The sequence below is a fragment of the Mesoplodon mirus genome (genome assembly GCF_964341445.2).
Source record: "Mesoplodon mirus genome assembly, chromosome: 3".
Classification (NCBI taxonomy): domain Eukaryota; kingdom Metazoa; phylum Chordata; class Mammalia; order Artiodactyla; family Ziphiidae; genus Mesoplodon; species Mesoplodon mirus.
In genome coordinates this window covers 94,151,356-94,172,960 of record NC_138978.1, presented here as the reverse complement: position 1 = coordinate 94,172,960, position 21,605 = coordinate 94,151,356, and the positions used below count along the sequence as shown (strand labels likewise).

The 21,605-nt window shown below is 40.9% G+C and overlaps 1 protein-coding gene across 2 annotated transcripts in view; it reads left to right on the top strand.

Moving 5' to 3' along the window:
- Nucleotides 1-1,987: 1,987 nt before the first annotated feature.
- The window catches only part of PLPPR5 (phospholipid phosphatase related 5), a gene marked incomplete at its 3' end in the record, with an annotated part of 129,331 nt that continues 109,713 nt past the window's right edge, over nt 1,988-21,605 (top strand). For both annotated transcript variants that reach the window (XM_082615939.1, XM_082615938.1), the window contains exon 1: nt 1,988-2,386. In XM_082615939.1, the coding sequence (XP_082472065.1) occupies nt 2,150-2,386 (237 nt within the window). In that variant the 5' untranslated portion in view covers nt 1,988-2,149. The remainder of the gene's footprint in view (nt 2,387-21,605) is intronic.

Here is a 21,605-nt window from a genome sequence, read left to right as displayed (position 1 = left end):
GCTAGGTTTATCTGGGGACATAAAGATTGGGATTCCCTAACCTTGGTGTAAAGTTTATACGTGAAAACACTTCCCTGTTCTTAGAGGAGTAAGTTCCTTAATTCATTCAAAGATTAAATATCTACAGTATACCATACACTGCTCACGCTGGGGACAGAGCAGTGAACAGGACAGACGAGGACCCGGCTTTGTTACACGAACAGTACTAGGCACACATAACACCGGAAGAGTGCATTACAGTGCATTTTAATTTCAAAAGTAATGCACGTTTTCATCAGTTTGAATGCATTACCTACATTAGACTCTCCTTAATCCAAAGTTATCTTTTAAAACTACCCTTTTAAATTAACACCATTCTTCCAAAAATTCTATTAAGCAGGATTTAGAACCAGATTTGCAGTTTAAACACCCTTACAGTCTTAGAATGATTTTCTGAATGTAGCACTAGACCATGTATCTTTGTAGTAGTTATATTTTCATCGTATGATAAGTCTTGCTTGTCCATTTAGGAACAGTTTGCTCCCACTGCCCCAAATTGCTTATTACATAGGTTTTTCGGTGTTGTTTTCCTGGTAAGCTCTAAGTAATTAGTTATTAAATGATGTCTGTAATAACATGGAGGGTAAAATAATTCTAATTAAAGAAAGTCACTGCCATTATTATCTCATCCCTAAACCACCAATCATTTGCCAAATTTAAAAGGCCTTTTTAAGCTTAAAAGTGTTTTTTCCTGATGATAAAGGCCCACCTCTAAAAATCATCAGGCTACAACCCATTAACATAAATATTCTACAAATCTCCTAAGGTAATTCCACGTTGTAATGAGAAGGGCAGGGCTCTAGGAGTATTTTCATCCCCTCGCCTTGCATACAGGCTTCCTACCTGCTCTCCGGAGTGAAAGGTAAGCAGTGTCAGGTTCCACTAAGCTCCACCCCTCCCCAAGCCCCCTCTGTCGGCTGCCTAATCTTGTAGGCAGGGACCCACATGGCATCACGAAACGGGCTCCTTACATACATGCAGTTGCACAGATACTTACATACCCACGCACATGCGTGCCTGCCCAACGTATGGGTGTGTTTTGTATGCCTGTGGTGTGAGCCCTCTGTCTCCCTCTCCTTTCACTTGACCCCTGGGGAATCCCGGCAAGTACCTGGGAACTCAGGGAATAGCGAGGTGAGGCAAATGGCCCTTTTCCCTTCCCTAGGGGCTGCCACTGCTGGGTCCCAGGAATCTGCAGTGCCTCGTCTCACAAGCAGCTAATAAAGGGAAACTGAGAAGATGAGCCAGAGGAGACTACGTGAACGAGGAAGGGGCCGTTGTACAAGACATGATGCTTCGGGAACTCCCGAGCTATGCTTTCTGTTTTTACATACAAAGCCCTAGGAAGCTGGAGGGGGAAGCAAAAAAACTCAGAATCTAAAATCCTCTGGGATGATGTTTCTCACTGCGCCTAGAAACTCGCGCTGGGCGTGTGTCCTGCACGGGGTTAAGGAATCCAAAGAGGCGCCGGCTGAAAGTCGCTGCGCGGAATCGGCACTTGGCGCTTTACGGGGTTGCGCTCCGAAGACGCGTCCGCGCACCATTTTCCCAGGCGTTGCGCGGGTTTCCTAAACCACCCAGCTGCTGCCTCAGAAGGGAGTTTCTAGAAGCTCCTTCTCTACTGCCTCCCCTCCCCCCCTTTTGGTTTTTACCCCTGTGAGGAGCTTCGCCAGCTCCACTGCGTCCGCCCTCCGAGGGGTACAGGTGCCGCTGTCCCAGCCGCCGCCGCCCGGTCCGCCCCTCCTCCGGGCGGGCCTCGGGGCTCGGCCCCGCACGGCTGCAGAGCGAACTGTGTCTCGCCTGGCCGCGGCCCGCCGCCCGGGACTCCCCGCCCTCCCGCGCGACCCCGCGCCCGGGCGGGCGGTGCTTGCGGCGGGCAGGGGGAGGGGAGGGGAGCGGGGGTTCGTCCGGGGGTAGCCGCCTCCTCCGCAGCCCGCCGGCGCCTCGAAACCCGGACCTGCCTCCGCCTCTTCCTCCGGCGGCTCCATCCTGCCTCCCGCGCCTCGTCCTCCCGCCGCCCCCGCCGCCGCGCCCCCGGTGGCTGCCTTGGCGGACCCGGGAGGGGGCCCGTCCGCCGCCCGCTCGGCTCGGCCCGGCCCGGGAGGCGTGCATGCCCCGGCTGCCCGCGGCGCTCACCAGCAGCATGCTCTATTTCCAGATGGTGATCATGGCAGGGACGGTGATGCTGGCGTACTACTTCGAATACACGGACACGTTCACTGTGAACGTGCAGGGCTTCTTCTGCCACGACAGCGCCTACCGCAAGCCCTACCCGGGCCCGGAGGACAGCAGCGCCGTGCCCCCCGTGCTCCTCTACTCGCTGGCCGCCGGGGTCCCCGTGCTCGTGGTAAGCCCGGGGGTGCCCGCCCTCGCCCCGACTGCCCTTTTCCGCCCCTCGCCTTCAGGGTTGAGGCCCCGCCGAGGTCGGGGTGCGGCAGCCTTTGCCTTCTAAGTTCCTCCAAGTTGGCGGCAGCCCCTTCCCCAGAGGACATTCTTCTAGGGCGCGTCGGGGTGGGTGCGAAGGAAGCCCCCAGCTCTCCCCACCTGCCACCCCCGCAGCCCCGCTACCCCCCGCGGCGGCTGCACCTTAGCGTGACACGGAGAGGGATGGGAGGGAAGGGGTCTGTAGACGGTAATGGGTGGGAGTCGCGGGTGGGGAGGAGGTGAGTTATCCGGTTGAATCTTGACTTCATCTACTCTGTGGCCTTGCTCCGCTGGCCGCCACCTCTCACATTGCGACTGGAAGACGAGCAGCAGCGGGGCCAGCGGGAGGGAGACGGCGATCAACTGCTGGGGTGTGGAAGGGACTCCTGCTTCCAGAGTCGGGGCGCAAATTCCCTTTTTACCGCCTCCTTCCCTTTCGAAAGGAAGTGCCAATTAGACTAAGCTGACCAGGGAACAAATATCTAAAAAAGAATATGAGACCTCCTAAATGAAGAGGCTCCAGCAGCAGTGCTTGCTGAAAAGCAGGATCTGTGCCTAAATTACAGGATTTATTTAAACGCTCTTCCATTCCCTGGGCGGCTTAAGTCCTTTTCTCATAGAGCTTTTCTGAGAATGCCTTTTGGATTTATGAATTGTGTGTGTGTGTCTATACGGGCACATGCACACACATATATACACAGATATACATATGTAATTATTAGAATGATAATCGCATAATAATTTATGTATGTGAATGTGGTGCAAAGTTATAGGTAGGATAATTGGTGGTGTTTTTTCAGAAAATAATTATTATGGTTCCTTTAATACTGTCAAAGTATTGGAGGTTCCCTTCCTGTGGTACAGCTCATCTGTCTCTCTCTCTCTCTCTTTCTCTCTCTCTCTCAACAGATAACTAATAAGAAATTAAAAATGAAGAGGGAAAGGAAAGGGACTTTTTTTTCCCCAGTGGTTGAATGTGTAAATTGCAATAATGAATGTTAAGAATATCTGTTTTATCTGTTAGGTTTGGATATTCATGTTTTCTTTGATTTTAGAGGAAATGAGTTAATAATTTACAAAATAATGAAAAGTTTCTAACACACATAATGGAATTCCACAAACCAAGGAACTTCTTGATAACTTCAAAGTAACTTTATCACAGGTACTGTGATAGTTGACTTCAAATAGGGCTCCAGCATACTGTTTTGAAAAGTGTTAGACCTTGCACGAGAAAATGTTTTGTTTTTTTTTCAGTTGTAATTTGCTAAAATATATCAGAAACCCCAAATCCAGCTTCATGTTTGTGTTCTCTCTCCTCTATTTGGAAAGCTGTAAGAGAAAAAAATAAATTGGTCATTCTTGGGCCCTTTTGCTTTCTGCAGATGTTGGGTTTCCAGACACATGTTTTCTAGTAGACTGAATAGCACAGTGATTTTTCGAGGATTTTTTTTTTTCTTTTAAGGAAAAAGCCTGTCACTTTCAGGACACTGGTTTGGGTACAGCCATAATCAGTAATGTCTGTAACTCATCCTTTGGTGATTACAATTCTGTGACTTATTTAAATGAGATAACACTTTTCAGATCCTAACCATCCATCCATGGTGGCAGGTGCCATTTAGAGACATAACATATTTGCCCAAAGAATTTGATTATTCTCCACTTAGGGGGAACCACAGAGGGGAAAGGGAATTAATTAGTCATTATTGAGCACCTGCTTTGTGCTGGGCACTGAATAGTCATGGCCACATATACTTCTCAGAGCATCTCTTCCAGGAGATGGTCTCTCCAGTTAACATTTGAGGACCCTGAGGATCAGATAATAAACTAGAAGCACCTGAAAACAAAAATGGTGGGTGTGGTGTTTGATGCCTGTGAGACTGATGCCAAATGCCATACTGCTTGTCCTACTTCCAAAAAACATGTTCTCTGAAAGAAGATGAGAAAGGCTGCTTGGGTGGGGATCTAGAATATTCTTGAGAGATTTTAAAAGGGAGGATCCAACTTGATTTCCATGTTTCGATTTTCAGTTCGTTAGTTACAAGAGAGAGAATTTGGGAGTCAGTCTGAAGAGAAGGAAATGTTGGATATTCAGGCTAGCTGTGCTGCTGGCCTTTGTTTCTGCTTCTGCTCTTCCCAATATTACACTCTCATAATGTGAAAGTTTGGGAACAGTAATGGCAGCCCTGCTTTTCCATTCTTCTCAAGAACACTGGCTTAGCACAGTCACTTTGCCTGAAAACAATATTATTAATAATGATGTTAGTAGTACCCATCGTTTGTTGGGTTATATACCCTATACCTATCTAATACTTGCATTATCTATGAAAACAGTTATTATTACTGTCACCTACCTTTTGGGAAAACTGAGGTTTAGGAAGGTTAAGTAACTTGCCCGAGGACCAAGGCTAAAAACATTACACCCAGAATTTTAACCCTATTGTGTCAAGCTCCCAAACCTGCGCCTTTCTATTACAATATGCAAATTCAGCTTACTCATAAATCATTCTTCTAAATAAATGCCTCAAATGGTCTCTTTCCCCATCTTTTACATTTCTTGGACTGTAGTGATACATATTCTTCATTATATATATTTTTAATCTTCAAAACTCATTCTAATCCTTAAAGTTAATTTTGAAAAGTAGCTCTCCTCACTGCCACAATCTGTGGTTTTGTTTCAAATTTGCCCAATTTATTTATCTAAAAATTAAAAGCAAAATATTCTTTAAATTTTATCACTTTTATATAGTGTTGACTTGGGGCACATGTTTGGAGTCTGACAAGTTTGGATTTAGATTCAAAGTGCATCCTGCTGTTATGGTAAGAGTTGGGGATTCTGCTTGCTGTGTAACCTTGAACAACTAATGTATAGCTCCTTAATCCTTAATTTTCTAAGTCACAGGATTTTGAATATTAAGTGAGATATAATGTATAAATATCATCCTTTGCCCATAGTTGATACTCCATAAGAGATCACTATTTCATTAACACTATTAGTAAAATAGTAATTCAGTAAATGCCTATTGAATTCCTGTGTTGCAAGCACCATATCAGCCAGAGTAGTGGTTATAAAGGTAACTTCAGAAGTAAACCATGGTCACTAATCCTTAAGAGTTTACAAGCTAATTTGGGAAATTAGGTAATCATGCCAAAAGTCATAATGTAAATCACCATAATAAAAGTGATATATGTACATATTTACATATATATATACCACAAAGACCTCTGGTGGTTCAAAGAGGACAAGATCATTTTTATTTGGAGAGGAGAAGAAAGGCTTCATGAAGAAAAGGGTGGCTTTGAGATGTGACTTGAAGGAGAGGCTGAAATGGAGTTTGAGTCAGGACATCACAGAAGCAGCAGTGTGAACATGAGTGACTGCTTGGTAGCAGAAAATGCAGTCCGTACTCTTGAAACAGCGATTGGTCTGTCTTGTTTCTAAGAGTGGTGTGTGGGGAATGCAGGGGTATATGGCAGAAGAGGAAGACTAGGGTCTCATTGCTGAGTCCTGGAATGTCAGGCTGAGTTTTTCTCCATTTATTGGGAATTGAGTAGGGACTTGTCTGATGGGTGGTGTTTTAGGACATTTGGGGGACAGTAGTGTAGGGCTCTTCTGTTATTAAAATATCTGTAAGATGATTTTACACTCTTCATCCCCGAGTCTATGTTGTGTTGTGAAATAGTATTATTTTAATTGTGTTTTCAGAAAACACCTGTAATTTGGGCTCATTTACAAAGATGACATGGTTTATAAACTCTTTGAAAACAGGTACTGTTCAGTTTGATCTGTATGCATTTAGCAAAGCACCACCTACAGAATTTACAGATACAAATTTAATTAGTGATCTTTGTTTTTCATTGATTAAAAGACCTGGTGATGACAATGGTTTCTGCCCCCCAAATTTGGATACAGTGGCCACTAACCCCTATCGTTCCTTAGATCTCTGAGCAACACAGATGATTTGAAGGAGACAAAGCTAGACCATCCCTCTTCATAGAGTCAGAAGCAAGACAGAGAAGACCAGCACTGAGTGGGGCAGGTCTGAGGGCTAGGGAATCCATCACTAAATGTGGTGGAAGTAGATGGTGACAGAAAGGCGTCTTATATCCAGAGCTCCATCTTGTTAAATCAAAGCCTAAAGCTCTCCCATAGACCTCTTCTTCCTTGAACCTTGCCTTGGGTGCCCACTACTATCTCCACCCATCTCCACTCCTGGAATCCTATGAGTATAAAATGAGTTGACATATTTAAGTACCAGAGTAGTGCCCAGCTGAATATGTGTTAGCTACTGTTAGTCCTCCCAAGGTTGGAATAATTAATCAAGACAACCTATTTAAGGCACCTAGCAAAATACCTTTGTTAGTGGGTTCCAGGGCTGGTAAAATATTTGAGGTGAACAGAAGCCACCTAGTTCAATCCATCACCCACAAAAACTGGGGAGTCTGAATAGCAAGAACAGTAAAACTCAATTAGAACTCTGTTCTTCCAGTCAAGTCAGTGATTTCTGCCTTCGACGACTCCTCCACTTCTTCAGCGGGCTAACACTAGCTAATATTTCCTATGTACCAGACACTGTGTAATGTACATTTAATGTGTTACTTCGTTTAATGCTCACCATGATAGTACTGTCTTTTTTTTTTTTTTTTTTTTTTTGCGGTACGCGGGCCTCTCACTGTTGTGGCCTCTCTGGTTGCGGAGCACAGGCTCCGGACACGCAGGTTCAGCGGCCATGGCTCACGGGCCTAGCCACTCGTGGCATGTGGGATATTCCCAGACTGGGGCACGAACCCGTGTCCCCTGCATCGGCAGGCGGACTCTCAACCACTGCGCCACCAGGGAAACCCGATAGTACTGTCTTTAAACGTAGGCACTATCATTAAGCCCACTTTATAAATGAGAAATAAGATGTTTAGTGAGATTAGATGTCAGACTTGTATTAATTTTTTTCAGTCCATTAGTATAATTAATCTTCACAATAAACTTATGAAGGAGACTTGGATGTAAAAAGGTGAGATGACCAGTCCAGAGTCCCACAATGACAGTGCTAGAATCGTCAAAGCCTGTGCATTTAGTTCTTTTGTTATGTACCTTTATCCTTACACATTAAACAAATCTGTAAAGATATTTAGTCATAGGGATTCAATACTAGAAGGGTCAAATTTTTCTCAAAACTTTTATCTTCAATTTTATTTTTTTCTGGTTTGATGGGAAACTTTGTGTTCTAGTGTAGACAGTGGTTTCAATGTGTAGTGTAGGAAATTGTTTTGTTTCCTATTAAGCTTGAAATGTTGTGGAGAGGTTGGTGGCAGTGGGAGGGATTCAGAGATATCTCTGTTGTTCTGATCTGCAGCCGCGTTTCTTATCTCTGTGGCACACATTGGCACAGTGCTTCAAGCACCTGCTTTAATGTGGAACCACCCTCTGGTTCTAGATCTGCAAACTGCAGTGCACGGAGAGCTGAGGGGACCTCTGTTTCTAACACATGTTTCTTAAAATGGGACCTAGCACTAGATTTGGGGGGGGAGCAGTGAACACACTGAAATTGTATTATAAAATACCGTATGTACATATGTATGTATGTGTGTGTGTATGTACGCATTTTTCTAGTAAGAGCCTCCATGGCTTTATCGGATTGTCAGAAATGCCCAAGATTCCTAAAAGTTAAGAACTACTCTTTGAGGATTTATGGATCTGTTTAAACTCCTCCTTAGGTCTCTTAGGCCCTTGCTTTACTTAGATATTCTCATTCATATTCATTCATTCATGTTCACCCTCCCTCTTTCCCTTCTCCTCCCTGCATTCCTTTGATGGTCTCTCTTTTTTCATTTATCCCCTCCCCTTTGCATACTGATTAGGAGATTGTGATGGAGGTAAGGGGAAGCAAAGGCCCAGGAACCTGAAAACCAGCTTGCGTTTCCTTTCCCTTTCCTTCTCCCTGCCTCTCCCCCTCCCTTCTGCCTCTTCTCCTCCCACACCCCTTCTTCCTTTTCTTCTCCCCTTCTCCCCCTCCATCCCCTGTCACTCATCATCCCTGTTGCTTCTCTGCACCAGTTACCTTATCTGAAAAATGTTGACTTATTCCTTCCTGCCTTTCCTACCTTTTGGAACTGTCCTTGAGAATCAAACGGATGTAAATGCACCTTGGAGACAATAAGTCACTTCATGCATATGAGGAAAACATAAAGTGAGCAGATTACATGGCTGTAGCTGCTTGGTCATTGGAGATGGTTAGACTGCTTATAGCATGGCTTTGCCAGCCCAATACACTTATTCTGTGGAGTAGAAAAATGGAAAAGGTTTTTATACTTCTTTTCTTATTTTCTTGTAGAAAGAAGAGCAAAAATAAAAAGACAACAGTATGAAATGACCTAATTATTACAGACTATTACTCCAATACTCAATGCTGTTTTTCAAAATGTCTCAATAAGCTCTTACTGTCAAGACTATTATAAAGAATCATCCCATTCATTTGTGTAATTTGACAGAAATAATGTTTCCAGGGAGCAATGTTGATACCATCTGTTAAGTGTGCATTGTATCATATTCATTTTTAAATTTGTACTGTCCCCAAAAGTCATTATTTGTAAAAGTTTGGAATGATGATAATGCATCTACTATGTACTAGGCACAGTGCTATTACTTGACTTGTATAATGAGGGAGGCATATTCACTGCCCTTCAAGAGTTCAGACACTATGCATGAAATTATATCTCCAAGCCTCAGCTTTCTTGTCTGTAAATTGAGATGATACTTAACATTATCTTTTAAGAATTAGACATAAACATGCATTAAATGATAGCTGCTCTTTTAACATAAATACCAGTAACATTTATTGGTGCTACACAGCAAAAGGACATCAGGTGTCCTTAATCATTTCTGTTGAATGGATGTGGTAAACCATTTACTCTTCACATTAACTATTCCAGGTACTATGTGTGGGAACTAACACATCTAGGGAGCTTGCGCAATTCCTCCACTGGGTAAATGCCACATCTAGGATCTGAATCTATTACTTCAAATCCAATGCTTCCTTGGCTACCTGCCATTGCCCACTAATTTGATTCATAGCCTGAATGGTGGCATTCCTAGAAGGCAGAGGAGAGTTAAAGCATATTGATTATGTATCATTGTGCTCTTTACAGCGTCCTTATGCTGGTAAATGTATAGGCTCAGTTACAACCAGACATGAAAAGGGGAATTTAAAATCTGTGTTCAATATGTATATGTATAGCTGATTCACTTTGCTGCACACCTGAAACTAACACAACACTGTAAATTAACTATGCTCCAATAAAAATTAAAAAATAAAATAAAATCTGTGTTCAAAGACAAAACTTCATTGGTTCCTAAAACCAGTGGAATAGCCAATAGAACTTGCTTCTCCCAGCTCCACATTCCCATCCATACAGTTTGAGGAGGCAAGTTCTGATGTCAGAGATTTTAACCTATAGTTAGGAAGAGCTTTTAAACAGACTTTGGAAAATAATAAGACTATCGTTTTAATGGGAGATATTGTAAAATATGTGAAATGGAGTTCTATATTCAGTACTATTTAAACTATTTCTGAGAATGCCAGTTTTCACTCAGCAGGCTGCTTACTTTTTTAGTCTTATTATCACAGATGTAGTTTGAGAACCACTGTCAGTAAAATCACCATTTTTTTGGTAAAAACAGAATCCTAGAGATTTTTTTTCCAGATCAGGTGCATTTAAAACTTTACAGACAGTCTTGGTGGATGTTTCTCACTGAGAGAACATGTGTGAGTCGAAACGTGTTTGTGTGTGTGTATGTGTTTTTGGTATTTAATACATTTGTAATTTTTTGTATGAACTCACTTTTATCTCCCTTGCTTTTAACCTTTATAGTGCTCTCCCACCCTTCCCCTCAGGAAAAAGAATATTTCTGAAACATTCTGCTACATCCTTTCAGACCTAGCACCAACTCCTCTAAGTAGATCCTTTTTCCCAGATGAGGTAGCTGCATTCTCCTCTATGATTCCTTTGTGGCTTTAGCACATTATGGCATTAAAATAATCTTTGTGCTTCGTGTTGTATTTAATTTTATTCATGTTTTATCACTAGACTTGAGCATCTCAAAATCAGGGTTTTGTAATCTGACTCATCATGCCCAACTCTTTGGTTATTTTTGGTGGATAAATTATCCAGGGACTAATCGAAGTTTGTGATGATGAGGTTATTTATAATGACCAAATTCTGCTGAGCACACAGTTACTTAATAACCATTCATTAAAATAGGCAAAATATTCCATACAGCCTATTCTGTAAGTTTAATGAACTGGCAGCTCTCTGTCCTTTGATGCGTTTTAAGTGTATAAACCCTGTATAAAAGGTTCAGCATAGCCAAGGTGTGATTCTGTGTCCTCAGACTGACATGCCTCAAGCAGAAGCCTTCCTGTCCATTGAGAACAAGTCACTGGGGTATGGGTTACAGGCCTCCCTGGAATCTTATACCCTGATCATTCAAGGGTAGGAAGTATCTCCAAACTATTTTAGTCAATCCAGTTCAATAGCTTGAATTTCACCAATTAAGAGTCCATTTTAGCACTTATCATGCTAACTAAAAGTCACTACTTTCATCAGTAAAAAATCATTTTATATCTACAATGCTAATTTAGTTGTTAATTAACATATGATAGCAAAAAGACTTACAGCAGCCTCTTTGGACTGTGACCTTTCTGATAAAATGCTTGTGACTATAGGGACTTCCTCCCTCCCGCCCTTCCTCATTCCTTCTCTCCCTGAGCAAATATTTGTTGAGTACCTTCCATGTGTAGCATACCTTGAAAATAAGGCTTACAGAAGTTACTTGACTTGCTCCAAATCCCGAAACCAGAATTAGAGCCGATCTTCCCCTTTTCCAAATCTTTCAAAGCAGTGTCAGGAAGTAAAACACTCATGAAATCATGGGGCGGTTAAATACAAATGTAGTCCTGACATATATGCATATTACCAAAATAACTTACGGCATTTCTTCTCTAAGGGTTTGTGTTGATATAACCAGCCCTGCTATGTTGAGGAAATTGTGTATTGTGTTTCTAGCATAATGATCCCTTTTTTGAAAGGGTGCTCTCAGTAGTGCCAGCAGAAACTGTACTTTTCTATCGAGATTTTTTAATCGAGATTTCAGAGTTAGCTTTTTCTCACACTGGGGTGCACAGAAGCACTCTTGACAGTGAGAAGCATCTTGTATTTCCAGAGATCTCATCAAAGCAGAATGCCATGTTCTCCCAAACAGAAAAATTGAGCAGTCTTGGATAAAGGCAGTGCACCTGGGGCCTCATCTTGTAATTTAAAATGAGCTCCTGACATTTCCAGTCAAAAAACAAAACACTATCTTTGGGTTGGTGGCAATGACCTCTTCCTTCACACGTGCCTTTCCAGTGTGGGGTTTACTCAGTTACTAAAATGAATGAAGAGACTTAGTCAAAACTACGTGACAACCCTTTTGGTCTTTCACAAAGAGACCTTTGTTTCTTCCTCTTGCTGGCTCCATCACATGGTTCCTTGGGGGGTCTCCTTTTCCTTTTTCCTGGGGCTCAGTCTAGAATACAGATAGAGGAATCCAGTAGACACTTTATTCAAGCCACACTGTCAGGCTTTTTCTGCCACTCCATTTTTGGAAAAGATTTGTGAATCCACTGTGAGAGAGATTATGCTTCTTTGTAGCTGGGACTTTTTAGTCATGAAAGAGGCCTTAGAGATCATTTAGTTTCATCTCTTAATTTCCAAATGAATGGCCAGAGAGATTAAATGACTTGCCCAAGGCCATGCAGCTAATGAGAAATTACACCAATTGCTGACATATATGGGCACTTGGTATATATCACTTCTTGTTGTACTTTACACATATTAACTAATTTAATCCTCACAGCGTTAGAGGTAGGCACTATTGTTATCTCAATTTACAGATGAGAACACTGAGGCACAGAAAGATTAAGCAAGTAGCCCATGACCCCACAGCAAGGAAGTGACATACCTAGGCAGAATGTCTCCGTATGAGCTTTTAATAACACAGTACCAAATTTTTCTCCAGTACCAAATTTTTTGTCACCTCCTGGAGAAGTTAAGGCTGCCTGCAGCAAATCGTTCTGCATAGCAGTATTAGTTAGGAGATAGAGATGAAGAGTATGTGATTATTATGACAGCTTTTTCCTTACGACTTTATAGTGCTGATTGAAAACATTTTCCTGAATATTGTATTTACAATTAGCAGTTAATCTGTGATAGTGAAGACATAGTAACAGATAAGGGAAAAGAGCATTTAATTCCCAAATCACTTGGTTCTATGATGCCTTCTTTTATGTTGCTGACGTCAAATCTTTTCAGACAAAAAGTAAAACTACATTTGAAACTTGCCACAAGTGGATATAACAAAAACCTAACCATTGTTAATACGCAGACCTTTAAGTTCTTTTTTTTTAAATTTAAAACTGAGGGAATATAATTAGGGAGTTGATTACACAGGTGATGGGAAAGTTGAGAAGCTGAACAGGAAATGGTGAGGCCACCCAAAGTTTATGCAATAGCAGAAAGCCACTACTACAACTGCCAGGGCTGGAGAGACAAAGGAAGGAGATGGGGTTATCAGAGCTTGGGGCAGAAGTTGGAAGCTAAAATGATGTATTTCACAGGAGCTAAAAGTATGGAGGAGAGCTCTTGTTAGAGGTGTTGCCTGAGGAGGGAGGAAGGAAGTGGTGAAGAAATACCGATTTTGCCTTCCTCTGCCTTTCAATCTCCCATGCATACCTCCCAGACTTTAAGCTCTTTTAATGTGATTTTTACGTAACACAATAAAATTATCACACTACATATAATTAATATATAGCCTATCTACTGCATTCAAGACATAGTTATTACATTTGGCATGCTAGTTTGGCATAAGTTTGGCAACTAGTTAGAGGCATGGAAAAACTATTGGTATAAATATATTTCAGGGAAAAGGATAGACAATTATATATTTATATGTTTTGAAGTCTTCTCTTTTTTTTGAAGGAACTTAGAGACATTCTCAAAACTTGATCCAATCCTGTGGTGCCATTTCCTGCGAAACAGCAGTGACCTGAGAAAGCGCAGCTCTCTGCTTTCTGTAATTCTCTCTGCTATTTGTTTCCATCTATTAAATGATCTCTATTCTTTAATCTGGGCAACTTCAATCATACCTCTTTCATAACTCTTTCCTTGATGTGTCTAGTCAATATTAATCTATCTTTCCTATAAACTCCTTTTTTATTTTTAATATAAGTCTTTCCCCTTATATACCTTCCATAAAACAGGAGTAGTTGCAGGTGTGGGATGGGGAGCTGGAAAGAAAGCAAGACAAAAGAAAAGGATCAGTAGCAATAATGTACTCTTTTATGGAAATAGTGAATGTAGAGAATTGGTAATAAATTTTGTATTCACAAGTTTCATGATAATCTGAAATTAAAATAAATAAATGAGCAGTGACTCACTAGACTCACAGGCAGGTGACCTGAGCTGTCCTCCTTGCTCTGCTGCTTTCAACCTTTGAGACCTTGAGAAAGTCAAGTAGCTTTCCCACTGCTGTATCATTAGATAATTGGTTTGAAAGGGTTTGAACCTCACCCAGGGAAGAAAACTGACTCATGGCCCCCGGAGCAGCTCTTTCTGTGCATGAAACAAGTCTGACTATTAGGACGCTCTATATTACAATGAAAGTCTGTCTCCCTGTCTTCTGCTCAGTGGTCTCTCTCACATTTGTTTTGTTTTGTTTTTTGTTTTTTGCGGTACGCGGGCCTCTCACTGTCTCGGCCTCTCCCGTTGCGGAGCACAGGCTCTGGAGCGCAGGCTCAGCGGCCATGGCTCACGGGCCCAGCCGCTCCACGGCATGTGGGATCTTCCTGGACTGGGGCACGAACCCGTGTGCCCTGAATCGGCAGGCGGACTCTCAACGACTACGCCACCAGAGAAACCCTCTCTCACCTTTTGAAGCCATCTGGAACCACCTAGATGGTTTCTCTCTGAATCTTCCTTTCTTGAGACTTAAAGTCTTCATCTTGACATAGCATGGATTTGAGTCCATTTTACCCTTTTGGCCGCTCACATCTGACTTTACTTCGGATGTCCTATGTTTTTAAGGTGTGGCACCAGCACTGAATGATGTGTCTCAGGTGTAATTTCACCCCTCGGAAATAGAGCAGGAATTTTGCATACAAAATTTTTTCTTAATGCATTAGCCTTGGGATCAATATCCAGTCACGTTGTGGTATAGTTATCTCATCTGTAAAGGGAGTAGCTTAAACTTTTTGTCAAGTAGGCAGAAGCACTATATGATGATGTACACTGTTCTGCTCCCATGGCCACAACGTACATTGCTAAGAGACTGTGGCATTTTCTCACCAGCTGAGACTGACCTGGGCTTTCAGTCCTTAAGACAGAACTCTGGGCAACCTCTTGTAACTGTATTTGCCCTCTTGGAATCAAATGACTATTAAAATGATTCAGTTGTATGTAGCATGTACAATGTAGTGTACTGCATGGCTATGCATTATAGTTAATTACATTTAAATACTATGGCCGTCAAAAGATTATAAATGCTTATAGAACAGCAAATATGTCTCGTATATCTTTGACTCTTGCTCATCATATAATGCCTAATAGAGTGCCTTTCAAATAGTAGATATAAGTAATTATTTGTGTATTTTAGAAGAGAATTAGAGAAGCATAAATTAAAGTTATTTATAATTTTACCCATTCACAGATACTTAAATTGAAAAGTCCAAATTATTTTTCCAAAACCCATCTTTAATATTTTACTTTATTAGCCAGTGATCCCTGATTTCAAATATTTTCCCCATGTACACTCACTTCATTTTTTTCATTTACTTAAAGTTATGTAGAATGTGGTTCAAAATAAATCTTATTTACTTCATATGAAGAATATTTCAAACACCTATCATTTTGTTTTAAAAATCTTTAACATCATCAAGTTTTGCTTCTGTAACCCCTATTTCATTTCCCCATGTCTTTAATTGTCCGTTGCACATACTTTTGTAACTTAAATTGTCACTACTTAAGCTTTTATGTAGCACGTGCTCTTTCTTCATAGTGTGACATTTTCTTTATTTCAATACTTTATTTTTCTCAAAACAAATTGGTTGATTTAAAGAGCATATCATCTTCCATTCTATTTTGTAAACTAAACCACCAGTACATTTTATGTGTGAAATTTGCATGTATGGTAAATTGGAAAACTTTTTTGGTGTTCTGAAGGAGAATTTAGATGGCTGGCAGGGTTTCTAAATGAGATGAGTCACGATTTTATTGTCACTCAGGGTCTCTGAATCATACTGTATACATTTTCATTAGTAACCATAGATTAACAGTTGAAACATTTGACTCAATACATGGAACTATTTTTGAGGAGAGTTTCTTTCCTTGGAGAGTGATAAAAATTAGTGGTGCTTTAGAGAATGACATTAATGAGTGAAGAAAGATTCAGTGCTGCTGGGGCAGGCAAATCACTTACAACTTCAATTAACTTCAGGAGGAACCAGGAAAATGAAATTAGGATTTTATTGTTTATGGATACTTTTCATTGAAATTCGGGATTTCCCAATTAGAGTAAAGTATCAAACAAGTGCAAATTAGTTCCTCTCTGAATCAAATGGGTGCAAATGAAATGGTCTCCTAGCAATCACATTAAAGCACAATGACCTGGTATTCAGTAATTCATTTCTTCATGTATTCTTTAGAAAACATTTACCAGTCCTCCCAGGACAAGGCTTTGTGTGTGTAAGCGATTCTACACATTCAAATGGAAGAAAGGATTCCTGTCCTCAAGGAACTCAGTCCCATGTGTGTGAAGAGTCAAAACATACTAATCCTGATAACTGACAGTGAGTGGGCTGGGGTGAGGGAAAGCGAAGAAGGGAGTGAAAGAGACTTCTGAGTGCAGGTGATGTTAGCTAGTCAGGGACATGGCACAAGGGTGTTCCAAGCAAAGAACAAACACAAAGTCATTTAGGCTGGAGAAACCTTCTTGTTTGAAGAAACTCCAAGAATGTCTGGAATGGAAAGATGTCTAACACAGAGGCAATTATGTTCAGAACATAAGGATGTTTAGTAGAAAGTACTTTACAGTAATACTCAGAGTTTGAAGTCCAAATTCCCTTATCTTCTTGAAGAGGTAAACCTATGATACACAGTCTAACCTCTTAGGCTCACTTGATCTGGGACATCTAAAAATGGGACATCTAAACCTACCTGTCTTACAAAGTAAGTTTATTTCTGTGACTGATTTTACTTTAGTAAACTAAAGGAGAAACATTAGAATACTTTTTAGAGTTTTACGGCAATATTCATCACATGGGTCTTGGTTGGCAAGTGTGTTCCAGAGTACTTATATTTTCCTTGTTTTAAATAAACATACCATTGTGAAATAAACTGTTAGATAGCTACTGAGAAGTTAACCCCCCTGACACATATCTTACATAATTTTAAATCAGTATTTGCAACATGGACAATCCTAAAAGATCCATATTTGTATAATTATGAAAGCTTATGTTAGTATGCACATTTAAAATTTAAATTGGTTAGGATATTTTTGTTACTATTGCTGTGTTTTGCTTCTATAATTAGGTCATTTTGACTTGCATTTTATAAATTACATAACAGGTGTGCTCACCTGTGTAGTAAATGTCTTCAGTCTTCTCATTTTAAATTGGATACTGAAGTGAAAAATATGCATCTACATGTTGCTCTAGAAATGTGAGGACATGAGCATGCAGTTCTTTTCGAAAGCACGGGTTAAAATTTATGTGTAATGGAACTGTATCATTCTTGGTAGGTGAAACTCAGATTTTCCAGTTTATGGCATTAAGGATTAAATGTGCTTGGTTTTCTTGCAAGGTGCTCTATCCTTCTAAGTTTAGTCATCTAATTAAGATTTCCATTCATGGGGAATGACTTTAAAGAGCACATAAGACAGGCTTTTACACAAACAAGCTTTGATTGGATTAATTGGATTCGCATAAATTTTATTATGTGAGTGTGCTAGTGTCTCAGTTTCATCTGCTTGGAAGGGAGAACTTAAAAGGATTTGTAAAGAGGAAACACATTAAAGGTTGCAAAGGAAGCATGTAAAAGCAGTCAGGTTAATGGCATGGCGAGAACAAAGCAGTGCTTTGGCAATATATAAGCTGGCCAAGTCTGGAAAAGCTGGGCATAGGACAAAAGAGACGGGAGGTTCAGAAAGACCCCAAGATTTTGGTGTGTGTTTGTGTTTTTTGGTTTTGGTTTTGGTTTTTATTTTTGTTTTTGTTTCCCCAAAAGAAAAGGGATCTAGAGCAGCCCTGATGCCTGATATGGGTTTGACTACAGAGGCTGGGGGAGCTGGTGGTATATTTAGGACTGAGATAGCCAAGGCAAGGATGGCAGCTTGGATTGTAGGCAGGCAGGCTTCTTGCAGGCAGTTCTAACAGAGGGTCACTTGGTCATTAGAGACCAGTGCTGATCCAGGCTTACCGAAAAGATGGCATTCTGGAACTGGGACGCTGAGAAGTAGGACAGAGCAGAGCAGCACCAGGGAAGCAAAGAGGTGGTGAAGTGGAGCAAGGCACACGTGAGTGAGACAAGGCAGGCTGGTCAGAATAGGCAAGTCCAGAGGAGACAAGGGACAGAACAGGCTGCTGAGACAAGGTCTCAGGCACACAGCCTGGGGCACCAGGGCTTGGCAGCCCAAATTAGGATCTCCAGCAGTGGAGACCAGGAACCCTTCCCAGCAGGCAGCAGTCAGAGGCTCAGAAGTTGATTCTGAGTCGAGTCTCAACAACGGATGTGAGGTAGTAGAATTCAGAAAGCCTTGATACGGAACCAACTTCAGACCTTCCAGCTGCTAGTGCACAAGTGATCTGCAGAACATTGATTCTGGCATTCACGTATTAAATAGTAACAATGAGACATCGACAATAGCAACCTCATCACCCCTTACATTTGCATAAAACTCTATCCTTCACAGAATGGCTCACAACAATCATGTGACATGGATAGTCTAATCGCTTAGAGGTGATAAAACCCAGGCTCTGAAAAATAATATTTTCTCACAGTCTTGCAGTCAAAACAGTGGCAGAGTTTAGATTAGAACCTGTCCCTGGTGTGGTTAAACCTTTGTTTTTAACGTGCTTTTCAGAAAGTAAAGAAAAGGGCAGCTGGTATGAAGATAAATGAGAAGGGCTTTCCTGACCTCGGGAAGTTCACAGTCCAGGCAAGGAACCAGGCTCATGCAGAAATAACCTTAAAGTTCCAAAAACTCATCCCTTTACTAGAAGGGCAACTGGGACTTGGGAAGCATTCAGCCACTGTGTGATGTCTGAATGAATATTGAGTGAACTGCTGTGGCAGCCCAGTGAAGAGAATAATCAGTTTGAACTCAGGCTATAAAGAAGGCTTCTCTGAGAACATGGCATTTTAGCTACTATTGACAGAATGCTTCCGTGAGGGGCATGCTTGTTTGGATTTGGATGGAAGGAAAAGAGATCTAGTATTTACTGAGGTAGATTTAGATTAGACGTACCTGGGCTTGGATCCTGGATCTACTACTAATCAGTGTAATATGGGGCCAGTAACCTGACCTCACTGACTCTCAGTTTTCTTATAGCACATGCTCATTGTACAGAAGCTAGTGCCTTGGAACATGTTAGTTTGGTGGTGGGGGGTGTAATTTAATTTTCACAAAGGTTCTATCATTTTGTATTATCACCCTTTCGCAAAAGAAGAAACTGAGACTCAAAAAATGTTAAGTAACTTGCATGAAGTTAAGCAATTTGAAATCAGAAGATCTTCCTGGCTCCAAAACCCATTCTTTTCCCACCACCCTCCAATGACATGCAAGGGATGTATTGAGGGGCTCCAGGGGGAGCTTTGAAAAGAGGGAGTGAGCTTCTTTCATTTAGTCCATTTGATTGTATTAGGGAGTTTGTAGAAGGAGAGAGTTAGAACCAAGAGAAGAGAGCAGTAATTTATGTGCAATTGAAACAATTCCAAATGCAACGATAACTATCACTGATGGAGAAAAGAGGTTTAGAGGATAAGGTAAAAATTCCATATGACCATCAGACAGCTGTAATGCCTATTGAAATTGTAGCCCTTATAAAGTAAGATGAGGTGGGTTTAAAGGTGTAAACATAGTCAATGAGTGAATCAAGACAATATTGAGTTGAACTAAACAACCAGAAGAACTTATGTCTCATGGGTATTTTGAATTAGGAGAAAACAGCTTAACTGTAAGAATATTAAATAGGATGGAGGTGAAAAAAAAAGAGGGGTATTAGTCTCTTCCCAGAGTATGATCTGGGATCTCTTTGTATTTAACTGTCTTTTTATATCTCCTTTTGTCAATTCTGCTTTTCCCAAATTATTCTTGATTGATGCAGGATTCCAGATAAGTAGATACAATAAAAGTGTAAATGTGAGGGCTTGTGGATTCTCATAGTACCATAAAGAAGGAAGCTGTCTTGCTACTGGATATGTGATATGAATAAAGATTTTTTAGTATGTTAAAGTATTGGCAAAGGCATAAATTCTGAGCCACACAGATTGTCTGTATGTGAATATGTGGATGGATGGGTGATGAAACATTGACACCAGGGCATGACTGTGGTGTCAGGTCCACAAGTGTCTCAGTGAGATCCTACTATTGTTATAGCTCACATCATTCATTCAGGTAGCAGGTATTCAGTTTGTGATTCAACTGAGCCAAGCTTCTTTTCATTCTTCCTATATCTCTCTTCCTTCCTCCCTCCCTTCCTCCCTTCTTCTCTTTCTTTCTTCCTTTTTTCAGCAAACATTCATATTTTGCCTTCTCTGTGCCAGGAACTGGGCAAAGTTCTGATAATAGAAAGATAAATAAAAGAGTCAGGAATCGTAGTTGAGACTCAACCATTGTAGACCTTAGAGGAATTAAAACTCATTCCTGCTTTTCTCCTTTGACTTTTGGCAGACAAAAGTTTGGAACTGTCAAAAGATTTTACAACTTTTGTCTAAAGTTACATTCATGATCTGTAGCATAGCTATAACACCACAGGTAGTTTTGCATGAGCATTTTGAGAGAGTTACATTCTTACTATTCCACTGTCTCCTTTTCATCTTTGTTATCTTTGGTTACTGATTTATATAATAGGTACTTTCCAAAAGCTCTGTCTACTGTAGTATAAGTATATACTATAGACAATGTGAATGTTCTCTAAGAGCCTCCTCTATGGAAGAGGCCAGTTCCTGACCAGAGTATAAGCCATCGCTCCCTAGCAAATATCCACACGTATTAGCCACTCATAGGGAAACTGACTGGATTAAAAACATACCAGGAAAAAGGTATACTTAAATAATGCCAAGATGAGGAACTAGATAAGGGGAGGAGCTGGTTCCCTTAGAAGCATTTATTGAGTTTGCTGCATTTAAATAGATGGTATCTATAAAAATGTTACTTAAGGATCCTAGTTGATTGGCAAAAATTCATAGTCAAGAAAAACCAAGTTAGAAATTCTAGGTACATTAGCGCATGTCTGTAGAAACAATAATAACATTGCCTTTAGGAAGGAAGATAGAAAAAAAAAAAAACAAGGTACAAATTTTGTGAGTTGATTCCTCTCTGATCTGTTTGTTGTTTTAGTTAGACCATGTAGGAATAATGGATGGTGAATTGATTGTTGCAGGTTAGACCTCAGATGTGATTGACACGTCAGAGCTGCATCTAATTCAGGAACATGACAAATGTCAGGACAGTTGATTAAAATAACCATCCAATACAGTAGAGTTTCATGTGTACTTATTTAATCCATCCTCAAATGTATGCTCAGTTGTTTGGTAGAGTGTCTATCATAGAGCACTTTATATTTTGAAGGCCAAAGCACTGTAATAAAGAGACATGATGAAAAGTTTCCTAAAAGCTCTCCTCATATTTAGTTTTATATTTCTACCTTAGAGAATCAATCAGATGTGCACACTAAGTAAATGCCTAAAAATCTATATCTGTGTTACACTGGCAGCTCTTCCCTGTGCTCTGGCTCCTCTGAAAACCCAGGACCTCCCGAGCCATCTGCAATTATGATGGACCAGGGGATGTAAAAATAGAATGTAGCCCCGTGATATCTAATAGAAATATAATACAA